This window comes from Mus musculus, chromosome 10 (genome assembly GCF_000001635.26).
Source record: "Mus musculus strain C57BL/6J chromosome 10, GRCm38.p6 C57BL/6J".
Lineage (NCBI taxonomy): Eukaryota > Metazoa > Chordata > Mammalia > Rodentia > Muridae > Mus > Mus musculus.
Window position 1 is genome coordinate 112,140,542 of NC_000076.6, and position 21,257 is coordinate 112,161,798.

The 21,257-nt window shown below is 38.0% G+C and overlaps 1 protein-coding gene across 2 annotated transcripts; it reads right to left on the minus strand.

Annotated features, from left to right (window-relative positions):
• Positions 1–1,208: 1,208 nt before the first annotated feature.
• On the minus strand, positions 1,209–19,786 carry Glipr1l3 (GLI pathogenesis-related 1 like 3). Of its 2 annotated transcripts, NR_164318.1 has the most exons (6): positions 19,468–19,786; positions 18,027–18,269; positions 7,477–7,577; positions 5,448–5,560; positions 3,467–3,552; positions 1,209–1,355 (listed from the first exon to the last, which is right to left on the minus strand). NR_164318.1 is itself a non-coding variant. In NM_001374031.1 (5 exons), the coding sequence occupies exons 1-5, from the start codon at positions 19,663–19,665 to the stop codon at positions 1,273–1,275; spliced, it is 711 nt and encodes a 236-aa protein (NP_001360960.1). In that variant the 5' UTR covers positions 19,666–19,786; the 3' UTR covers positions 1,209–1,272. The 2 variants fall into 2 exon arrangements, 1 of the variants encoding a protein (NP_001360960.1); NM_001374031.1 differs by lacking the exon at positions 5,448–5,560.
• Positions 19,787–21,257: the final 1,471 nt, after the last annotated feature.

Here is a 21,257-nt window from a genome sequence, read left to right on the forward strand (position 1 = left end):
GTGTGTGTGCATGCATGTTTATGTGTGTGTGCACATGTGTGTATGTGTGTGTGTTTATGTGTGTAAGGATATACATGTGAGGTACATCTTGTACAATATGGTTTGACTCCATGGGGTGTCTTTCTGGATTGCTCCCCACGTTCTATGTTGAGACAGGATCTTTTAATTGAGTTCATAACTTGCTGATTAAAGTCTAATTAGCCAGTCTGCTCCAGAAATCTTTTGCCTCTACTTCCCAAATGATGAGATTGGGTGGACAGTCATACCTGTCCCATCACTGATGGGTGATTAGGGTCTGAACTTTGGTTTTGGTTCCCCATTTGCATGTAGACACACACACACACACACACACGCGTGCGTGCGTGCGTGTGTGTGTGTGTATGCAAACACCCTTAAAAATAAAAGCAAGAAATTGACTTTCCACTGCTTTCTAAATTCTATACTAATATATATGTATATATAATATTATTTATTACATACATTTGTATTTTTACATATAATATACTAAATAAATATATACGGTATATATGTTACATGTATATTGAAAAAGCATAATATTATATATAGCACATATATTATCTGATGTCATGAGGAAAGTCCTCTTAAATCCAAAACACCAGGTCAATGCAGATGACAAAAATTTACTGTAACCAAGCTGCTACGGATTGATCAGGGACACAGAGCAGACTTGGAAGCTAAAAAGAAATTGCACAGCTTATATGGATGGTGAGGTCATAAGGGGAGGGGAACGCAGGGTGGACTGTAGTGTTGTTTAATCATATCTTGGCATAAGGGGTTGAACAATGAATTTTTCACCAATCAGGTTAAGAGTAGGTTCCTGAACCTGGGAACATGAACTTAGTTTGACCCTGCCAGAAGGATGGAGAAGTTATCCTTGAGATGTCTGAACACAGGCAACTGTTCCCTTAAAAGCTATCCATGAGATGTCTGGACTCAGACTGGTTGCTTACAATAGGAGCTGTTCAGCTATTTGAATGTCCCCAGCTCCCTTGTGGTCTGGGACTTTGAATTTAGCTTTTCTCTAGGATTAAATAGTCTGAAAATGAGGTGGTGGTATTTGGAATATGTTTTTAAGGCTTGTTCCCAACGATATATCCTTTTTGAATTGAAAAATAGACATTGAATTTAGATTTCAGACAAGAATGTCGTGAGTGTAAGGGAGAATTAAACAGATACTGACTTCCAACTAGTCAGAAAAATAAGTCTTTTATTTTTAGCATTTAAATTTTTTCTTCTGAATAGAAATAACAGTTAAAGTAGTCTCTGAAGAATAAAACCAAGCACAAGTACATGGCATGCTGCTTTCTGGTGAGGTGTCTTCCGATTCATGGGACCTGCCAATTAAACACAAGGATAGACGCTCAATGATCTGTCCATAAGACATAATGATCAAAAGCTCAATGACTTATCAATAAAAGGCAATGATCAGAAGCCCAATGATCTATCAATAAAACACAATGGACAAAAGCTCAATTTAATTAAAAAAAATAACTAAAGAGGTTGGGCATTTAGCTCAGTGGTAGAGTGCTTGTCTAGCAAGCCCAAAGGCCCAGTTTCCGTCCTCAGTTCTGAAAACAACAACAACAACACTCCCAAAAAATAACGAAAATATTTTTTCTAGATGTACTGTCAATTATAACTTATGGTGGTTTAATGAAAGAAAGGCTACATAAAATTTATACACACACACATATGTGTGTGTCTTTTAAAATAAGGTAATCAATTAAAAGACACACATGTGTGTGTGTCTTTTAAAATAAGGTAATCAATTAGAATCAGAGAGGAAACCAGGAAAGGGGATAACATCTGAAATGCAAATCAAGAAATTATCTAATAATAAAAAACAAAACAAAACAAAAGACTCTTTAACTTAAGAAAACAAAACCTTTCAAATCTTACAGGATTGAAAAGCTTTATAATGCTGCCTATCACTAAGGTCATGGCAATACATACTCCTAGAATGCCTCTTGTGTTACAGGCATAAATATCTAAAAATAGGTAGAACTACAAAAAAAAAAAAAGAGCCCACAGTAACAACAAAATTTTATTTTTGACACTGCCATGCCTGGCTTGAGTCTAAGAGGAAAATTCAATTGTTTTATGTGGACTTTTAAACTTCATCATCATTGCTATAGTGGTACTTACCTCAAATTCATTATTCCTACATCTAAATTTTGTCCTCAGCTTTGAATTGCAATAGGGCCTTGTGTGTGATAGAAATGTATGCTTTTCATTCGCTCCCTACCCTGTTCCATGGTTTTAGGTTTTAGACACAGTGATTCTCAGAAAAGAGAAAACAGCAAAGGGGAAGATATTATCATATTTAAAAGATGTATTAATTTATGCATAGGAGTGTTTGTATGTGCACCTGCACATCAGAAGAGGACATCAGATCCCATGAAAGTACAGTTATAGACAGTTATGAGCTGCCATGTGGTTGCTGGAATTGAACTTGAGACCTTTGGAAGATCAGCCAGTGCTCTTAACCACTGAGCCATTTCTCCAGCCCCTATCATCAATTTTTAAGTGGAATGGATAAAAGGAACAAAACTGGCCATTTTAGGATGATAAGCACTATGAAGAATATACATCAGATTATCAGAATATAATGAGGGAATATAATGACAGCTAAAATTTGTTGCTGGCTTACTGTGCTTTGTGTTCATATTGCTTTGTGTGGCTTATCATATCTACTCTCCTTAATGGCCTCTCAAGTTAACTTGTCTGATTCCAACACTCACATAATTGTAGATATATCCATATGCCCGTCTTTTAAAAAACAAGTCAGTCAAGTTAAAAAAAAAGTACATTAATCAGCATTAAAGGGTGATCAATAAACAGAAAAGGAAAAGCACACACGTTAGAACTCACAGAGCTCAGATGGAACAAAACTAAAGACAAAACAGTTAAAAACCAGAGTATAGCATAGTCACTAAAGAAATGAATTCACTACCTAACACATATATAAAACATACATAATATGAACAAGGTATTTTTTAATAGAGACTGTCTCCCAAATATAAACAAACAAACAAACAAACAAACAAACAAATACGTCATATACATTGAAACCACAATTTCAAAAGAAGTAAGGCTCATTTTCCAGCCTTTTTTTTTAATAGCTATTACAACCTGGAAGCCAAAGTCATTTAAGGGGTTAGAAGCCTATGCAGATAAACATCCCAACCAACAGCTATCTTGAGCACTACAGCAGACTAGATCACAGTTTTGTTTAATTTTTGTCTTCTTCCTTGAAAGGGGAATTATCAAGGAAGGGAAGGAATTATCTGAACTAAACACATTTAATATAATTAATGGTAAATGCTTTATGTTCTAATAGAAGCAAGCAAGTCATCTAGAGATTAAGAACAGGAAGGACCACATATAAAAAGATAATGAAATTGTGGAATCATTACTGTCTAATATTTTTTTCTCTTTTACTTACGGCAGAGACTATTCTCACACTTCCTTTGTCCACACATAGAGCAGGGGTCTCCTTTCCTGTAAGGTCTGAAGTCTAGAAAATTTCCTCTGCCAAAACAGGAAACACTTTTTAACCAATGCCACTAAGCTAAATTTATCAATGTCTATGCAAGCTTTTCTGTTTTTCAATAAGTCATGAATGTTGAAAATAAAAACAGCAATGCCTGCTCTTTAATAGAACGACTCATTTCCTATATGCTAAGACACCATTAAAACTTTTCTTTTTAAATTTTATTTCATATTATTTCTTTTATTCACGCCTTTAATCCCAGCACTCAGGAGGCAGAGGCAGGCGGATTTCTGAGTTCGAGGCCAGCCTGGTCTACAAAGTGAGTTCCAGGACAGCCAGGGCTATAAAGAGAAACCCTGTCTCAAAAAACCAAAATAATAATAATAATAATAATAATAATAATAATAATAATAATAATAATTTTTATTTAAACCTTATTTTTATTTCTTAACATTTTTGAAAGTTAGAATATAGGGAGACTGTACAGGCTTGTATTCCCAACACTTAGGAGGCAGAGAGAGGCAGAGGCAGGTGCATCTCTGCGAGTTAAAGGATAGTTCAGTCTGTGTAAACATTTTTGTGCCAGCCATAGATACTTGATGAGACCTTGTTTCAAACTAAAAAAATTAAAAAACCAAATAATAATAATGATGATGGAAAAATAAAGAATATACATCATTTCCTCCTTCCATTTTCTTCTTCTAACGTGTCCCAATCCTCCCAACCCCCTTCTCTCTCTCTCTCTCTCTCTCTCTCTCTCTCTCTCTCTCTCTCTCTCTCTCTCTCAATACACAGGTTGGATGAGGAGGGAGAACTTTGCTTTGCCCATTTGGCATTCCTTGTATGTATATGTTCATGATTTCAGGACTGACCACTTTATATTGGATAACCCATTTAGGGGACTCATTCCTGGGTACAAAGGTTTCTCCAGCTCCCAGAAGTCTTTAGTTGCCTGCTGTTCTTTGTGTAAGGGTGAGGCTCAGTTTCCCCTTCATGCTGGGATTTGTTTTCAGGCTCCCAATATCCACATTTGTGTCTTTCTATACCCAGAACACAACAAAATAGGGCCTACAAGTTAAATATGGCTCTTGTCTCTTTTGTCCAGTCCATGAGCTAAAACTAAGTGGTTACTGAAATCTTAAAAACAAAGACCTACATGTGACAGTGTATCTATAGCATGCAAAACACAACATAGTCACCATGCAGTACTTTACAAAACAAGATTTATGATATTAGCTATAAAGTTTACCATTAGTTTATAGGTGCCCTTTATATCTTACCTTTATAACATAAGTTAAGATATTTTCTTCTATTTTGAATATGTTGTCTTTTAAAATTGCTTGTGTGTGTGTGTGTGTGTGTGTGTGTGTGTGTGTGTGTTACACATGTGAGTGTAGGTATCCAGACACATAGGACTCCCTCCATCTCAGCGGTTCTCTAACCTGTGGGTCATGACCCCACAATCTGATGGGGCTCACATGTCACATATCATGTATATCAGATATTCACATTTAATTCTTATCAGTAGCAAAGACAATATTTATGAGGTAGCAACAAGATAATTTTATGGTTGGGGTGTCATCACATCATGAGTAATTATATTAAAGGGTTGAAGAACTAGGAAGTTTGAGAACCAGAGTTCTAGAAGATGTTGTTTCTGGGACTCAAACTCAGGTCTTTGGGAAGAGCGGTCTGAGACCTTGACTGCTGAGCCATCTTTCCTAGTGAGGTATTCAATACAGTAAATATGAGTCTTTTGTCTAAAACTTGTGTTTATAACAAGAAGTTTAAATCTTTATCTCCTCCACCTTGATGCAAATATTTTAATCTCTCCAACATGCAGTAAAAGCTTTCTTACAAAAAGGCATGCATCTGTTGTATTCCAGGGATCTGAGAACAGGGTTCAGGATCCTTTTCCTCTGGGAGGACTTACCTCCTTGCTCCTTCTCCTTCATTTCTTATGCACCAATTCTTTTAAGACTAGCCAATCGGGTGAGACGGTGAGGTTGGTCCTCAGCCAATGGGGAAAAAGACACAGTCACCTGACTTCGAAGAAAAACCAATTGCATGTCTTCTCTGTATGTTCCTCTTTCAACACACCCTCTCACTTAAGCATAAGCTTGCCTTGTCCAGACACTCCATTTAGAATGGTAATTTCTTTCTTTGTGAACTGGAACTTACCCTCTACTCCCAAATTTTACTGACCTCCCCTTTATTTTATTGACCCTCCCTTTATTTCCTTATTTCCCTCCCTCCACATTTCCCAATTCCTTCCCACCTCCCCTTTCACCTAGATCCACAACCTTTCTGCTCTCATTAGACAACAAACAGGCTTCTAAGGGATAATAGTAAAATTAAATATAATAAAACCAAACAAAACTAACACACCAGGATAGGACAAAAAGCCCATCAAAATTGCAAGAAACAGACCCACTTGTCCTGGGTTAGGGATTGGTGTGTGTGTACACTTCTCTTAAGGACACTTGTTTCTAGGACCCTAAGTGGTGCAGACTAGCACCTGCTCTGAGCATGCCTCCTCAGTCTCTGTGAGGTCGCATGCGCTTTGACTTTGCCCATTTTGATTGAGAAAGCCATGTTACTTGGTGTCCCCCACCTCCTCTGGCTCTTAGACTCTTTCTGCCTTCTTGTTCTAGGCCTTCCTTGATCTTTGAGGGGAGGGATTTGATGGCGACCTCCTGTCTAGCAACCAGGAGTGAATGTTTTTCTCTGAATCTATTGAGATGGTCTTGCGAGTCTCATTTTCATGGTGATCAGTGGAGTGAATTAATTCAGTATTTCAGATTGTTTAAATCAGCCTTTTATACTGGGAAACTTCTTCCCAGATAATTAGGCTTTTATATGGTATTCAGCTGAGAAATTTGTTTAGAGTTTTTATGTCTGTCCTAAGATATAGTGTTCTACAGCTTTCCTTTAGTTTTTGTTTTGTTTTTGTTTTTGTTTTTGTTTTTCCTTTGTAATTTGTATCTTTTACGAAACTTTGCCATTTAACCCAAGCTGCAACATTTGTGGACAAGACTGTATTATTTTCATGATGATACATGTAAAACATATAGTGCTAATTTCTGAACATTGTTGATGTCTTTTGTCTTCTTCCACTGAGAGCAGTTTGGGAAACCTTTGACTTTTTGCTGATTTTCTCTCTCTCTCTTTTTTTGTTATCTTATTTGTCTCATTTATTTAACTAATTCTGTTTACTTAATGCGTTCTTCCCAAGTCTCTTTAGGTGGATTGTAGGAGGCAGAGTGATTCTTGGGCTCCCAGATAAGCATTAAGGAAACCAGGAATGTCAAACACAGAGTATTGTCTCTTTAAGAGGAGAGGAGGCTGGGCATGTATGACCTGTCCATCCAGAGGTCTGGGAATGGAGATGGTTAACACATGTGACCCCTGTGGTATCTGTATAGCCAAGCTAGGCTACCCCAGACTCTTATGTTTGCCCCTCTTACAATCTATAGCACTAGCTTCCCCTAGACCCTTATCAGGAGTGTTTTAAGACAAACATTTTACTCACCAAGCTATCTTCCCAGCCTCTACTTTTCAAATTTAAGAAATAGTTTCCATTATTTCTATCCTTGGGTTGAAAGAGTTCAGTGAAAAGGAGGCTTCTCAATTAGGCAGATCTCTAGCCCCATCCCATTTTCACCTTTAAAATTAATTTTGCAGAGGGAGAAGACATCAAAGTTCCTTTAGGGTCTAACATAAGATTCTGTTTTTGTAAGCATCTGTGTTGTTGTTGTTGTTGTTGTTGTTGTGGTTGTTGTTTTGTTTTGAGACAGGGTCTGTCTATGTAGCATTGGCTGTCCTGGAACTCATAGAGCTCCAATATCTCTGCCTCCTGAATGCTGGAATTAAAGGTGTGCTCTACCACATCCATCTTTGTAAACATTTGTTAATAGCAGTTATTTCAACTTAGGACATTTTTAAAAATGAAATCAACTTACGTTGGTGAATAATTACATACAAATAGCCCAGCTGAATATCTGGTGAGATTAGGACAATTTGAAACTGCACAACCAATTTTAAACGTTTTGGCCCAAACTAGCTATAAGCAAAGAAATTGAAAACGTAACATGTTAAACAATCCATATAAACAATAAGTTATGATACTATGTATAATCTTAATTATATAACCTATATACATATATATGTTTACTGCATTTTTCTAACATCTAACACATTAAGTTATAATTTGTTAAGGCTCTCATAATAGCTGAATGGTTTATATTAGGAAACAATTATTATAAACTGAAAGGGTAACTTAATAAGTGAATCAAATATAATACATTGTTAAAAAACTCATCACCAGTTTTTCTAGATAACCTAGAAACCATTTTAATTCTCTCCATGGTCACACTACAAGAAAGATCCATCTCAGACTTGGATTAAAAACAATAATTTCTTTCTTTCTTAAGAAAACGTGTTGCTTGGGAACAATGCCCTAGAAAAAACAAGAAGGTAATCCCTCAACAAACCTAAAAGAAGACAGCCACAAGAACAGAATGCCAACTTTAACAACAAAAATAACAGGAAGCAACAATTACTTTTCCTTAATATCTCTTAACATCAATGGTCTCAACTCCCCAATAAAAAGACATAGACTAATAAACTGGCTACACAAACAAGACCCAACATTTTGCTGCTTACAGGAGACACATCTCAGAGAAAAAGATAGACACTACCTCAGAATAAAAGGCTGGAAAACAATTTTCCAAGCAAATGGTATGAAGAAACAAGCTGGAGTAGCCATCCTAATATCTGATAAGATTGACTTCCAACCCAAAGTCATCAAAAAAGACAAGGAGGGGCACTTCGTTCTCATCAAAGGTAAAATCCTCCAAGAGGAACTCTCAATTCTGAATATCTATGCTCCAAATACAAGGGCAGCCACATTCATTAAAGAAACTTTAGTAAAGATCAAAGCACACATTGCACCTCACACAATAATAGTGGGAGACTTCAACACACCACTTTCACCAATGGACAGATCATGGAAACAGAAACTAAACAGGGACACACTGAAACTAACAGAAGTGATGAAACACATGGATCTGACAGATATCTACAGAACATTTTATCCTAAAACAAAAGGATATACCTTCTTCTCAGCACCTCATGGTACCTTCTCCAAAGTTGACCACATAATAGGTCACAAAACAGGCCTCAACAGATTCAAAAATATTGAAATTGTCCCATGTATCCTATCAGATCACCATGCACTAAGGCTGATCTTCAATAACAAAAAAAATAACAGAAAGCCAACACTCACGTGGAAACTGAACAACACTCTTCTCAATGATACCTTGGTCAAGGAAGGAATAAAGAAAGAAATTAAAGACTTTTTAGAGTTTAATGAAAATGAAGCCACAACGTACCCAAACCTTTGGGACACAATGAAAGCATTTCTAAGAGGGAAACTCATAGCTCTGAGTCCCTCCAAGAAGAAACGGGAGAGAGCACATACTAGCAGCTTGACAACACATCTAAAAGCTCTAGAAAAAAAGGAAGCAAATTCACCCAAGAGGAGTAGACGGCAGGAAATAATCAAACTCAGGGGTGAAATCAACCAAGTGGAAACAAGAAGAACTATTCAAAGAATTAACCAAACGAGGAGTTGGTTCTTTGAGAAAATCAACAAGATAGATAAACCCTTAGCTAGACTCACTAGAGGGCACAGAGACAAAATCCTAATTAACAAAATCAGAACTGAAAAGGGAGACATAACAACAGATCCTGAAGAAATCCAAAACACCATCAGATCCTTCTACAAACGGCTATATTCAACAAAACTGGAAAACCTGGACGAAATGGACAAATTTCTGGACAGATACCAGGTACCAAAGTTGAATCAGGATCAAGTTGACCTTCTAAACAGTCCCATATCCCCTAAAGAAATAGAAGCAGTTATAAATAGTCTCCCAGCCAAAAAAAGCCCAGGACCAGACGGGTTTAGTGCAGAGTTCTATCAGACCTTCAAAGAAGAGCTAATTCCAGTTCTGCACAAACTTTTTCACAAGATAGAAGTAGAAGGTACTCTACCCAACTCATTTTATGAAGCCACTATTACTCTGATACCTAAACCACAGAAAGATCCAACAAAGATAGAGAAGTTCAGACCAATTTCTCTTATGAATATTGATGCAAAAATCCTCAATAAAATTCTTGCTAACCGAATCCAAGAACACGTTAAAGCAATCATCCATCCTGACCAAGTAGGTTTTATTCCAGGGATGCAGGGATGGTTTAATATACAAAAATCCATCAATGTAATCCACTATATAAACAAACTCAAAGACAAAAACCACATGATCATCTCGTTAGATGCAGAAAAATCATTTGACAAGATCCAACACCCATTCATGATAAAAGTTCTGGAAAGATCAGGAATTCAAGGCCCATAACTAAACATGATAAAAGCAATCTACAGCAAACCAGTAGCCAACATCAAAGTAAATGGAGAGAAGCTGGAAGCAATCCCACTAAAATCAGGGACTAGACAAGGCTGCCCACTTTCTCCCTACCTTTTCAACATACTTGAAGTATTAGCCAGAGCAATTCGACAACAAAAGGAGATCAAGGGGATACAAATTGGAAAAGAGGAAGTCAAAATATCACTTTTTGCAGATGATATGATAGTATATATAAGTGACCCTAAAAATTCCACCAGAGAACTCCTAAACCTGATAAACAGCTCCGGTGAAGTAGCTGGATATAAAATTAACTCGAACAAGTCAATGGCCTTTCTGTACACAAAGAATAAACAGGCTGAGAAAGAAATTAGGGAAACAACACCCTTCTCAATAGTCACAAATAATATAAAATATCTCGGCGTGACTCTAACTAAGGAAGTGAAAGATCTGTATGATAAAAACTTCAAGTCTCTGAAGAAAGAAATTAAAGAAGATCTCAGAAAATGGAAAGATCTCCCATGCTCATGGATTGGCAGGATCAACATTGTAAAAATGGCTATCTTGCCAAAAGCAATCTACAGATTCAATGCAATCCCCATCAAAATTCCAACTCAATTCTTCAACGAATTAGAAGGAGCAATTTGCAAATTCATCTGGAATAACAAAAAACCTAGGATAGCAAAAACTCTTCTCAAGGATAAAAGAACCTCTGGTGGAATCACCATGCCTGACCTAAAGCTTTACTACAGAGCAATTGTGGTAAAAACTGCATGGTACTGGTATAGAGACAGACAAGTAGACCAATGGAATAGAATTGAAGACCCAGAAATGAACCCACACACCTATGGTCACTTGATCTTCGACAAGGGAGCTAAAACCATCCAGTGGAAGAAAGACAGCATTTTCAACAATTGGTGCTGGCACAACTGGTTGTTATCATGTAGAAGAATGCGAATTGATCCATACTTATCTCCTTGTACTAAGGTCAAATCTAAATGGATCAAAGAACTTCACATAAAACCAGAGACACTGAAACTTATAGAGGAGAAAGTGGGGAAAAGCCTTGAAGATATGGGCACAGGGGAAAAATTCCTGAACAGAACAGCAATGGCTTGTGCTGTAAGATCGAGAATTGACAAATGGGACCTAATGAAACTCAAAGTTTCTGCAAGGCAAAAGACACCGTCAATAAGACAAAGAGACCACCAACAGATTGGGAAAGGATCTTTACCTATCCTAAATCAGATAGGGGACTAATATCCAACATATATAAAGAACTCAAGAAGGTGGACTTCAGAAAATCAAATAACCCCATTAAAAATGGGGCTCAGAACTGAACAAAGAATTCTCACCTGAGGAATACCGAATGGCAGAGAAGCACCTGAAAAAATGTTCAACATCCTTAATCATCAGGGAAATGCAAATCAAAACAATCCTGAGATTCCACCTCACACCAGTCAGAATGTCTAAGATCAAAAATTCAGGTGACAGCAGATGCTGGCGAGGATGTGGAGAAAGAGGAACACTCCTCCATTGTTGGTGGGATTGCAGGCTTGTACAACCACTCTGGAAATCAGTCTGGCGGTTCCTCAGAAAATTGGACATAGTACTACCGGAGGATCCAGCAATACCTCTCCTGGGCATATATCCAGAAGATGCCCCAACTGGTAAGAAGGACACATGCTCCACTATGTTCATAGCAGCCTTATTTATAATAGCCAGAAGCTGGAAAGAACCCAGATGCCCCTCAACAGAGGAATGGATACAGAAAATGTGGTACATCTACACAATGGAGTACTACTCAGCTATTAAAAAGAATGAATTTATGAAATTCCTAGCCAAATGGATGGACCTGGAGGGCATCATCCTGAGTGAGGTAACACATTCACAAAGGAACTCACACAATATGTACTCACTGATAAGTGGATATTAGCCCAAAACCTAGGATACCCAAGATATAAGATACAATTTCCTAAACACATGAAACTCAAGAAAAATGAAGACTGAAGTGTGGACACTATGCCCCTCCTTAGAAGTGGGAACAAAACACCCTTGGAAGGAGTTACAGAGACAAAGTTTGGAGCTGAGATGAAAGGATGGACCATGTAGAGACTGCCATATCCAGGGATCCACCCCATAATCAGCATCCAAACGCTGACACCATTGCATACACTAGCAAGATTTTATCGAAAGGACCCAGATGTAGCTGTCTCTTGTGAGACTATGCCGGGGCCTAGCAAACACAGAAGTGGATGCTCACAGTCAGCTAATGGATGGATCACAGGGCTCCCAATGGAGGAGCTAGAGAAAGTACCCAAGGAGCTAAAGGGATCTGCAACCCTATAGGTGGATCAACATTATGAACTAACCAGTACCCCGGAGCTCTTGACTCTAGCTGCATATGTATCAAAAGATGGCCTAGTCGGCCATCACTGGAAAGAGAGGCCCATTGGACTTTCAAACTTTATATGCCCCAGAACAGGGGAATGCCAGGGCCAAAAAGGGGGAGTGGGCGGGTAGGGGAGTGGGGGTGGGTGGGTATGGGGGACTTTTGGTATAGCATTGGAAATGTAAATGAGCTAAATACCTAATAAAAATGGAAAGAAAAAAAAAAAAAGAAAACGTGTTGCTAAGTTGATTGTGTTAGTGCTGCTTTTAGTTTGCAGCTTTAAAAGTATTCATACCTTTGTCAAGTCATAAGGTAGGCATGTGACATTTATTTAAATGGTCAATGGTAGGAATGGTAACTTGAAAAATTTTTTGAGGTCCAAGGAAATCTAATTTCAAAAGAAGAAGAAGAAGAAGAAGTGTTGTACAGAAAACTAACCAGAAGAAAGAGCTAAGGATGTGTGCAATGCCTCAAGTCCCTTTCATCGATGGTGGAATGTAATTTTTTCCTATTCTCCAAATGAAAAGAGAAGGGGGTATTTTATTTACCGCTCTTGGAAATGAAATAACTTAAGAAAAAATTTGACCAGACCAAGTCATTTTTTAATTAATTAATTTAACTTTTTACACTCCAGATTTTATTCCCCTCACTGTACCCCCTCATCACCCTCTGACTGTTCCACATCCCATACCTCCTCCTCACCCAACTGTTTCCATGTGGATGTCCCCACCCTTCCTGACCTCTAAACTCCCTATGGCCTCCAGTATCTTGAGGGTTAGGTGTATCATCTCTGATTGAACACAGACCCGGCAATCCTCTGCTGTATATGTGTTGGGGGTCTCATATCAGTTGATGTCAGTAGCATATGCTACCTGTTTGGTGGTCCAGTGTTTGAGAGAGCTTGGGGATAGAGATTAATTGAGAGTGCTGGTCCTGACAGGGTCGCCCTCTTCCTCAGCTTCTTTCAGCTTTCCTTAAATCAACAACAGGGGTCAGCTGCTTCTGTCCATTGGTTGCGTGCAAATATCTGCATCTGACTCTTAGCTGCTCATTGGGTCTTCTGGAGTGTAGTCATGATAGGCCCCTTTTGTGAGCACTACATACTAAAAGTGTCAGGCCTTGGGACACCACTTTAGACCTGTTGTTACTGGACCTTCTTTTCCTTAGGCTCCACTCCATTTCCATTCCTGTAGTTCTTTCACACAGGAACAATTATGGGTGAGAGTTTTGACTGTGGGATGGCAGACTCCTCCATCATTTGATGCTCTGTAGTCCTGCTAGAGGTGGGCTCTGTAAGTTCCCTCTCCCCGCTGTTGGACATTTCATCTAAGGTAACTCCCTTTGAGTCTGTTACCCAAATCACACAAGGACCTAACCAAAAAAGATAACTACAGAACAATCTCATCTCACTTATGCATATCAGTTCAAAAATACTCAATAAAATTCTTGCAAACTGAATCTAAGAACACACCAAAACCATCACTCATCACGATCAAGTAGGATTGATCCCAGAGATCAAGGTTGGTTCAATATATGAAAATCCATTAATGTAATCCACTGTATAAACAAACTCAAAAAAAAATCACATAATCATCTCCTTAGACAAAGAAAAAACATTTGACAAAATACAACACCCCTTTATGTTAAAAGTATTGGAGAGATCAAGAATTCAAGGCTCATACCTAAACATAATAAAAGCAATATACAGCAAAGCAACAGCAAATATCAAATTAAATGGAGACATACTTGAAGCAACCCCACTAAAATTAGGGACAAGGATGCCCAGTCTCCCCCTATCTATTCAATATAGTACTCGAAGTGCTAGTTAGAACAATAAGAAAACAAAAAGAGGTCAAGGGGATACAAATTGGCAAAGATGAAATAAAGGTATCACTAATCTAATCACTAATCTAATTCTTAGATTCAGTTTGCAAGAATTTTATTGAGTATTTCTGCACTGATATTATAAGTGAGATTGTTCTGTAGTTATCTTTTTTGGTTAGGTAATTGTGTGATTTGGGTATCAGACTCAAAGGGAGTGATCTTAGATGCAGATATTAGAGTATGCATAAGCAACCCCCAAATTTTTACCAGAGAACTTCTCCAGCTGATAAACCACTTCATCAATAGAAACTTCAGGATAGGAAATTAACTCCAATAAATCTGTAGCCTTCCTTTATATGATAAATAGGCTGAAAAAGAAATTAGGGAGTTGGGCAGTGGTGGTACACACCTTTAATCCCAGCCCTTGGGAGAAAGAGGCAGGCAGATTTCTGAGTGTGAGGCCAATCTGGCCTACAGAGTGAGTTCCAGGACAGCCAGGGCTACACAGAGAAACCCTGCCTCAAAAAACCAAACCAAACCAAACCAGACCAGACCAGACCAGACCAAACCAAACCAAACCAAACCAAACCAAACCAAACCAAACCAAACCAAACCAAACCACCACCAACAACAACCAAACAAAAAAACAAAAACAAAACCAAAAAAGTAGAAAAGAAATTAGGGAAACAACTCCCTTCATAATAGGAATAATATAAAATATCTTGGGGTAACTCTAACCAGACAAGTAAAAGACCTGTATAAAAATAACTTTAACTCTAAAATAAAAATAATAAATAAATCTGTCCATTCAGAAAATGGAGAGATTTCCCATGTTCATGGATTAGCAAAATTAATGTACTAAAAGTGGCCATCCTACTAAGAACAATCTATAGATTCAATACAATCCACTTCAAAAATCCCTACACAATTCTTCAAAGACATGGGAAGAGCAATTCTCTAATTCATCTGGAAAGGCAAAAAAAAAAAAAAAAAAAAAAAAAAAAAAAAAGAATTTCCAAACAATTTTTAATAATAAAAGAACTTCTAGGGGAATCACCATCCCTGACCTCAAGCTTTACTACAGAGCCATAGTGATAACAATTGCATGGTATTGGTACAGAGACAGACACATTGATCAATGGAAAATAATCAAAGACCCCGAAATAAAACCACACACTTACAGACACTTGATCTTTTACAAAGATGCCAAAAATATACAATGGAAAAAAGAAAGCATCTTCAATGAATGGTGCTGGTCTAACTGTCTGTATGTAGAAAAATGAAAATAGACCCATATTTGTCACCTTGCACAAAGCTCAAGGAGTTCTCTGTTGGAATTTTTGAGGTCATTTATATATACTATCATATCATCTGCAAATAGTGATATGTTGACTTCTTCCTTTCCAATTTGTATCCTTTTGATCTCCTTTTGTTGTCTAATTGTTCTGGCTAGGACTTTAAGTGCTATATTGAATAGTTAGGGAGAACATGGGCAGCATCGACTAGTCCCTGATTTTAGTGGGATTGCTTCAAGTTTCTCTCCAATTAGTTTGATGTTGGTTATTGGTTTGCTGTATATTGCTTTTATTATGTTTAGGTATGGGCCTTGAATTCCTGATCTTTCCAATACTTTTATCATGAATGGGTGTTGGATTTTGTCTCATGCTTTCTTATCATCTAATGAGACAATCTAAAGTTTTTCCAGTTTTGTTGAGTACAAAACTGTTCCTTTTGTCTTTTTTTATATAGTGGATTACTTTGACGGAGTTTTGTATAATGAACCATCCCTGCATCCCTGGAATGAAGCCTACTTGATAATGCTGGATAGTCATTTTGATGTGTTTTTGGATTCAGTTTGTGAGATATACTGAGTATTTTTGCATCGATCCTCATAAGGGAATTTGGTCTGAAGTTCTCTTTCTTTGTTGGGTCTTTGTGTGGTTTAGATACCAGTGTAATTGTGGCTTCATAGAACCAACTTTTTGTGGAGTAGTTTGACAAGAATTAGAATTAGGTCTTCTTTGGAGATTTGATAGAGCTCTGCACTAAACCCATCTGGTCCTGGGATTTTTTTTTTTTTTTTGGTTGGGAGACTATTAATGACTATTTCTATTTCTTTAGGGGATATGGGATTATTTAGGTCATTAATCTGATCCTGATTTAACTTTGGTACCTTTTATCTGTCTAGAAAATTGTACATTTCATCTAGGTTTTCCAGTTTTGTTGAGTATAGGCTTTTGTAGTAGGATCTGAAGATTTTTCAGATTTCCTTAGGATCTGCTATTATGTCTCCCTTTTCATTTCTGATTTAGTTAATTAGCATATAGACACTCTGCCCTCTAGTGAGTCTGGCTAAGGGTTTATCTATCTTGTTGATTTTCTCAAACAATCAGCTCCTGGTTTGGTTGATTCTTTGAATAGTTCTTTTTGTTTCCACTTGGTTGATTTCAGCCCTGATTTTGATTATTTCCTGCTTTGTACTCTTCTTGGATGAATTTGCTTCCTTTTGTTCTAGAGCTTTTAGGTGTACTGTCAAGCTGCTAGTGTATGCTCTATCTAGTTTCATTTTGGAGGCACTCAGAGCTATGAGTTTTTCTCTTAGGACTGCTTTCATTGTGTCCCATAAGTTTGTGTATGTTGTGGCTTCATTCTCATTAAACTCTAAAAAGTCTTTAATTCTTCCTTGACCAAGGTACCATTGAGGAGAGTATTGTTCAGCTAACACATGAATGTTGGCTTTGTATTGTTTATGTTGTTATTGAACATCAGTCTTAGTCTGTGGTGATCTGATAGGATGCATGTGACAATTTCAATATTTTTGTATCTGTTGAGGCCTGTTTTGTGACCAATTATATGGTCAGTTTTGAAGAAGGTACCATGAGATGCTGAGAAGAAGGTATATCCTTTTGTTTTAGGATAAAATGTTCTGTAGATATCTGTTAAATCCATTTGTTTCATAACTTCTGTTAGTTTCACTGTGTATCTGTTTTGTTTCTGTTTCCAGGATCTGTCCATTGATGAGAGTGGGGTGTTGAAGTCTCCAACTATTATTGTGTGAGGTGCAATGTGTGCTTTGAGCTTTACTAAAGTATCTTTAATGAATGTGACTGCCCTTGCATTTGGAGCATAGATATTCAGAATTGAGAGTTTATCTTGGAAGATTTTACCTTTGGTGAGTGTCTACACATATGTTACAACAATGAAAGAAATGGAGGTCATGAGTTTTGAGCCAGCAAGCAATGGGGTGTAGAAGGACTGGAAGGAAGAGGGATGGAGAAATATGATGTCATCATATTTTAATTTCAAAAAGAAAAAAAAGGAAACTACCAAATTAGTGGGGCATTAGCATGTAGAAGAAACTATCATGGGTTAAAGACACAGTAATAAAGTTATCAAATTGATTGCAGAGAGAAAAATACCATAAACATAATAGAGACATCAAACTGGCATGATCTGAACATACTACCAGTACTGGTAGCAGGCAACTAGGAAGAGAGAACTATTGTGAGAAACAGCCACCCATGTTTTCCAAATGTATTTTAATCTATAGATTTAGTGTGGGGAAAGCTCAAGATTCGATAACACAAGGAATGTGTGAAGACCAAGGCACCTGACATACTTTGTGTAAAGTCGATCAAGACGTAAAAGCAACAGCAGGTGGGGAAAACGAGATCACAGCAGATTTCTTGAAAGTAATGTAAAAAAAATGTCAGTAGAGTCACATTGTTAAAGATCAGAAAAACTATACTCAGTACATGGAATCCCCAATAAGAGGAGGTTTTTTTTTAATGGATTTAAAACAAATTATAAAAAGATTGTCTTGTAACTAAAGTGAACAAGAGAACTAATTAATAACTTGCCAAGTACATACCTGTGTATAATTGCGACATATTTTAGAACAGGTATTATCAACAAAATTATAATCTGTATTTTCATTATACCAATTATTAACAACATCTTCTGGTTGGGTTTCTATTTCACCCAAATATATATTTTCTCCAATAAAGTCATAGTCCAGAAGACATCCATATTGTTTTGAAGTACAGGGATTATGGCCAAGTTTGCACTCTCTAGTCCATGCTTTCGCTAGTTTTGCCAGCTTCTGGTCCCAAATCTGAAAAAAAAAAATTCAATTGAATAGTACATATCTGGTTACAAATTTTAGTTAATTTTAGCCCTTTAGTAAAAGCAATTTTTTGTTATTTGTTGTCTTAGCTGCTTTCTTATTACAAGCAAATACCTGAAAGAAACAGAAGAAGAAGTTATTTGAAACACCATTTCAGAGGGATCAGGCATGGTTACTTGGCACCATATTCCTGCCCTATCATGAGGCAAACATCAGGAGCTTCTTCAGAGTGAACAAGAAGCAACAAGAAACTGGAACAGAAAGTGACCAGGGCAAAGCCCAGGCCCTGCCCAAGTCTGCCCCTCCAAACCTGCCTCCTTAACCCTGCCTCCCCAGTCCCCACCTCACCAACGCCACCCACCTCATCAACCCTGCCTCCCTAAAGACTAACAATGTACCCCCAGAAATGTAAGAAAATAGGACAGTTGTATGTATCACTGCAACAACAAAGGCCTCAACTCAAATTCTTCTTGCAATCCTTTTGTCTCAGGGATGCCAGCCCAATGTCCTCAACCTTGGCAGCTGCCTCCCACCTCAAAGTAATGTCACAGTCAAGCCTGCAACTTGTGAGACGCGTTCTCTAAAGTGTCTCCCAAGCCTTTTATGCCTTAAGTAGTAAAGATTTCGACAGATCATTAACACCTATGAGAAGGACACCCCTTTAGAGCACAGGAGCGAATTCCAGGAATATAACAGACTTGCATTGCTTCTCGGTGATATGAGATGTACAAGCATGATTGTTAAAAATTAAAACAACGCTTCTGCTCTCTAGCACTCAGGCCATGAGTGTTTCAGGCCCCACCAATAATATGTGATGCTTTGTACAAACATTTAGAGCATGATTTGTAAATAAGCCTAACGATGTCTTACCCTAACTGGCCTTTCTCGAGAACGACAGATGGAGCTGCAATGTACCATTTTCCAAATCAGGGAAATCTCTGCATCTTACCTATCCAGATAGACCATGACTATCATATGTCATGCACAATGACCCGTGAGGTTAAAGCAATTAACTTTCAAAATTCCATTGTCATAAAAGGAGTCAAGGGTGATTCTTTCTTTTCTTCTGAGGGGGAAAATGCATCTACTAACACGTTAAAACGAATTCTTGTCTTGGTAAACCATGTTTCATCTCCCTCCCCTGCATAGACTCATTGTTCTGAACAGAATTCCTTTTCTTTCTCACCACTTGATTCATATCAGCTGCCGGGGGCTGGACCTTGCGTCGCAGTTCATTGTGGATGTTGAGGAATGCATCTATAAATTTCGGATCCAAGATACTTGGCACCCTAGGCAGATCATTGCCGAATGCCTTGGGCAGTCTAGTGGCTATCAAATACAGAGCTAATGTCCATAAAAAATTAAGTTTCTTCTTCAGGGCCATGGAAGGATGTCGTGGATACCCCTAGTGAATGTGCAAGAACAGAGATTACAATCTAAACTGGCTCTGTCTTCCCCTTAGACTGGCGAAAGTGTTCAAGGCAGTCAGTGTTGCCATGGAGACTGAAGCATAGCACGTTCTGAGCTTCTAAGCCTTAAATTGTCAGGAAAGCCTGTGGCGCCCTCTGGTGCATGGTTCGAAGCATCCAACTAGCTTTCTGAAGAGCCAACCCAGACTCACTGTGGAGAGTGCTTGGACTGATTGTGAAAACACTACAGGGCTCTGACAATGGGGCTGGCTTGTGCTAACAAAAGAGTTTGTTGTATGTATTGTCGCAGACGTTTTAGTCGCTGCACTCAGTGGACAGAAGCAAGATCGGGTGGCTCTCTTTAAGTGTGAGTTTGAGGCCAGCCTGATCTCTATAGCAGATTCCAGGCTAGGCAAGAGTTGAGACCCTGTCAGGCAGGCAGAGAAATGCAAATAACTTATGAGTTTCTTAGACTCTATTTTCCATGCCTCGCTTTTAATAATTTATCTAAAATAAACTGCATCTTCTTTTGTCTCTTCCTCCAGATAATGGGAACATAGAAGAGGCAATTGGTGAACTCTGGGGCATCCTGTGGTTTTTCAATTACTCCCTCGTCAAACATACAGAAATTCCCTTCTCAGTAACTACCTAGAAAAGTAAAAATGTTATAGGCATGTGGAAAATTAGAGCCAAGTAGTTTTCTTCTAGTCAAAATCCTTTTTTGGGATAATTTAGAATCTGTGCCCTGTGCGATGCCCTAGCAGATTCCAGATCATTTTTATTGTAAGGACTAGGACTATGCACTGAGTATGTTGCTTGCTCACCCTATTGAAAATGAAGTGTAAGTCAACTTCGTTTGGTTTAATGCTTTAAATCTGTCAGTTATTCTCTAGTAAACCCCAAGTTACCTGTAACGTCTAGTGATATTTTCAATATTTATAGATGAATATGTTTCATACTCAGGTTGTTTAATTTAATGTTTAGGTTATTACAGTGCCATTTAATTCAGGCAACACATTAATACTTACCCTGTGTTCTTCCCTAGACAATTTACCACACAAACAAAGCAATCAAAAACTTATTTTGATGAAACTAGTTACCAAATTAAGTTATGAAACAAAAACGAACGAGGAAACACAGGAACACAACCAATAAGAACAAATCCAAGCATCCTAACAGAATCGTTACAGAGTTAGAAAGGACATGTTGGTGGTCTATTATCAGCTGGCGGGGGCTTGCTATGTATACTGCTGTGGTGTCGCATGCATAGGCAAACTGAGTTTCTTATAGTCCGTACTCCAATATAAATATAGCTATGTGCATTCTTACACATCCAGCCAGACAGATAGGACCACGCCCATTCCTGTGTATATAGCGCCTCTTCATTATGTAATCCGACCATGACTGACACCCGGGTCCTTAAACCTTTCCTCATCTTCCTGCACTTCCTACCTGAAGGCCCCATTTTTCTCATTGGCTTGATTGCTAATTAAATTGATGTCCTTTTCCCTAGGACCTGCCCACCAGGCTGTGCCCTTCACATCAAAGGTGACTCTCCCTTATTTAC

Excerpts from the sequence above, each read along its gene's own strand:
- Glipr1l3 (NM_001374031.1), bottom strand. The coding sequence starts at position 19,665 with ATGGCCCTGAAGAAGAAACTTAATTTTTTATGGACATTAGCTCTGTAT. Across the intron at positions 3,553-7,476 it reads GTATGTAATTATTCACCAAC|AGGAAATTTTCTAGACTTCA; the intron begins GTAAGTTGATTT and ends CTGTTTTGGCAG. Across the intron at positions 1,356-3,466 it reads GTGTGAGAATAGTCTCTGCC|GTCCCATGAATCGGAAGACA; the intron begins GTAAGTAAAAGA and ends TTTAATTGGCAG.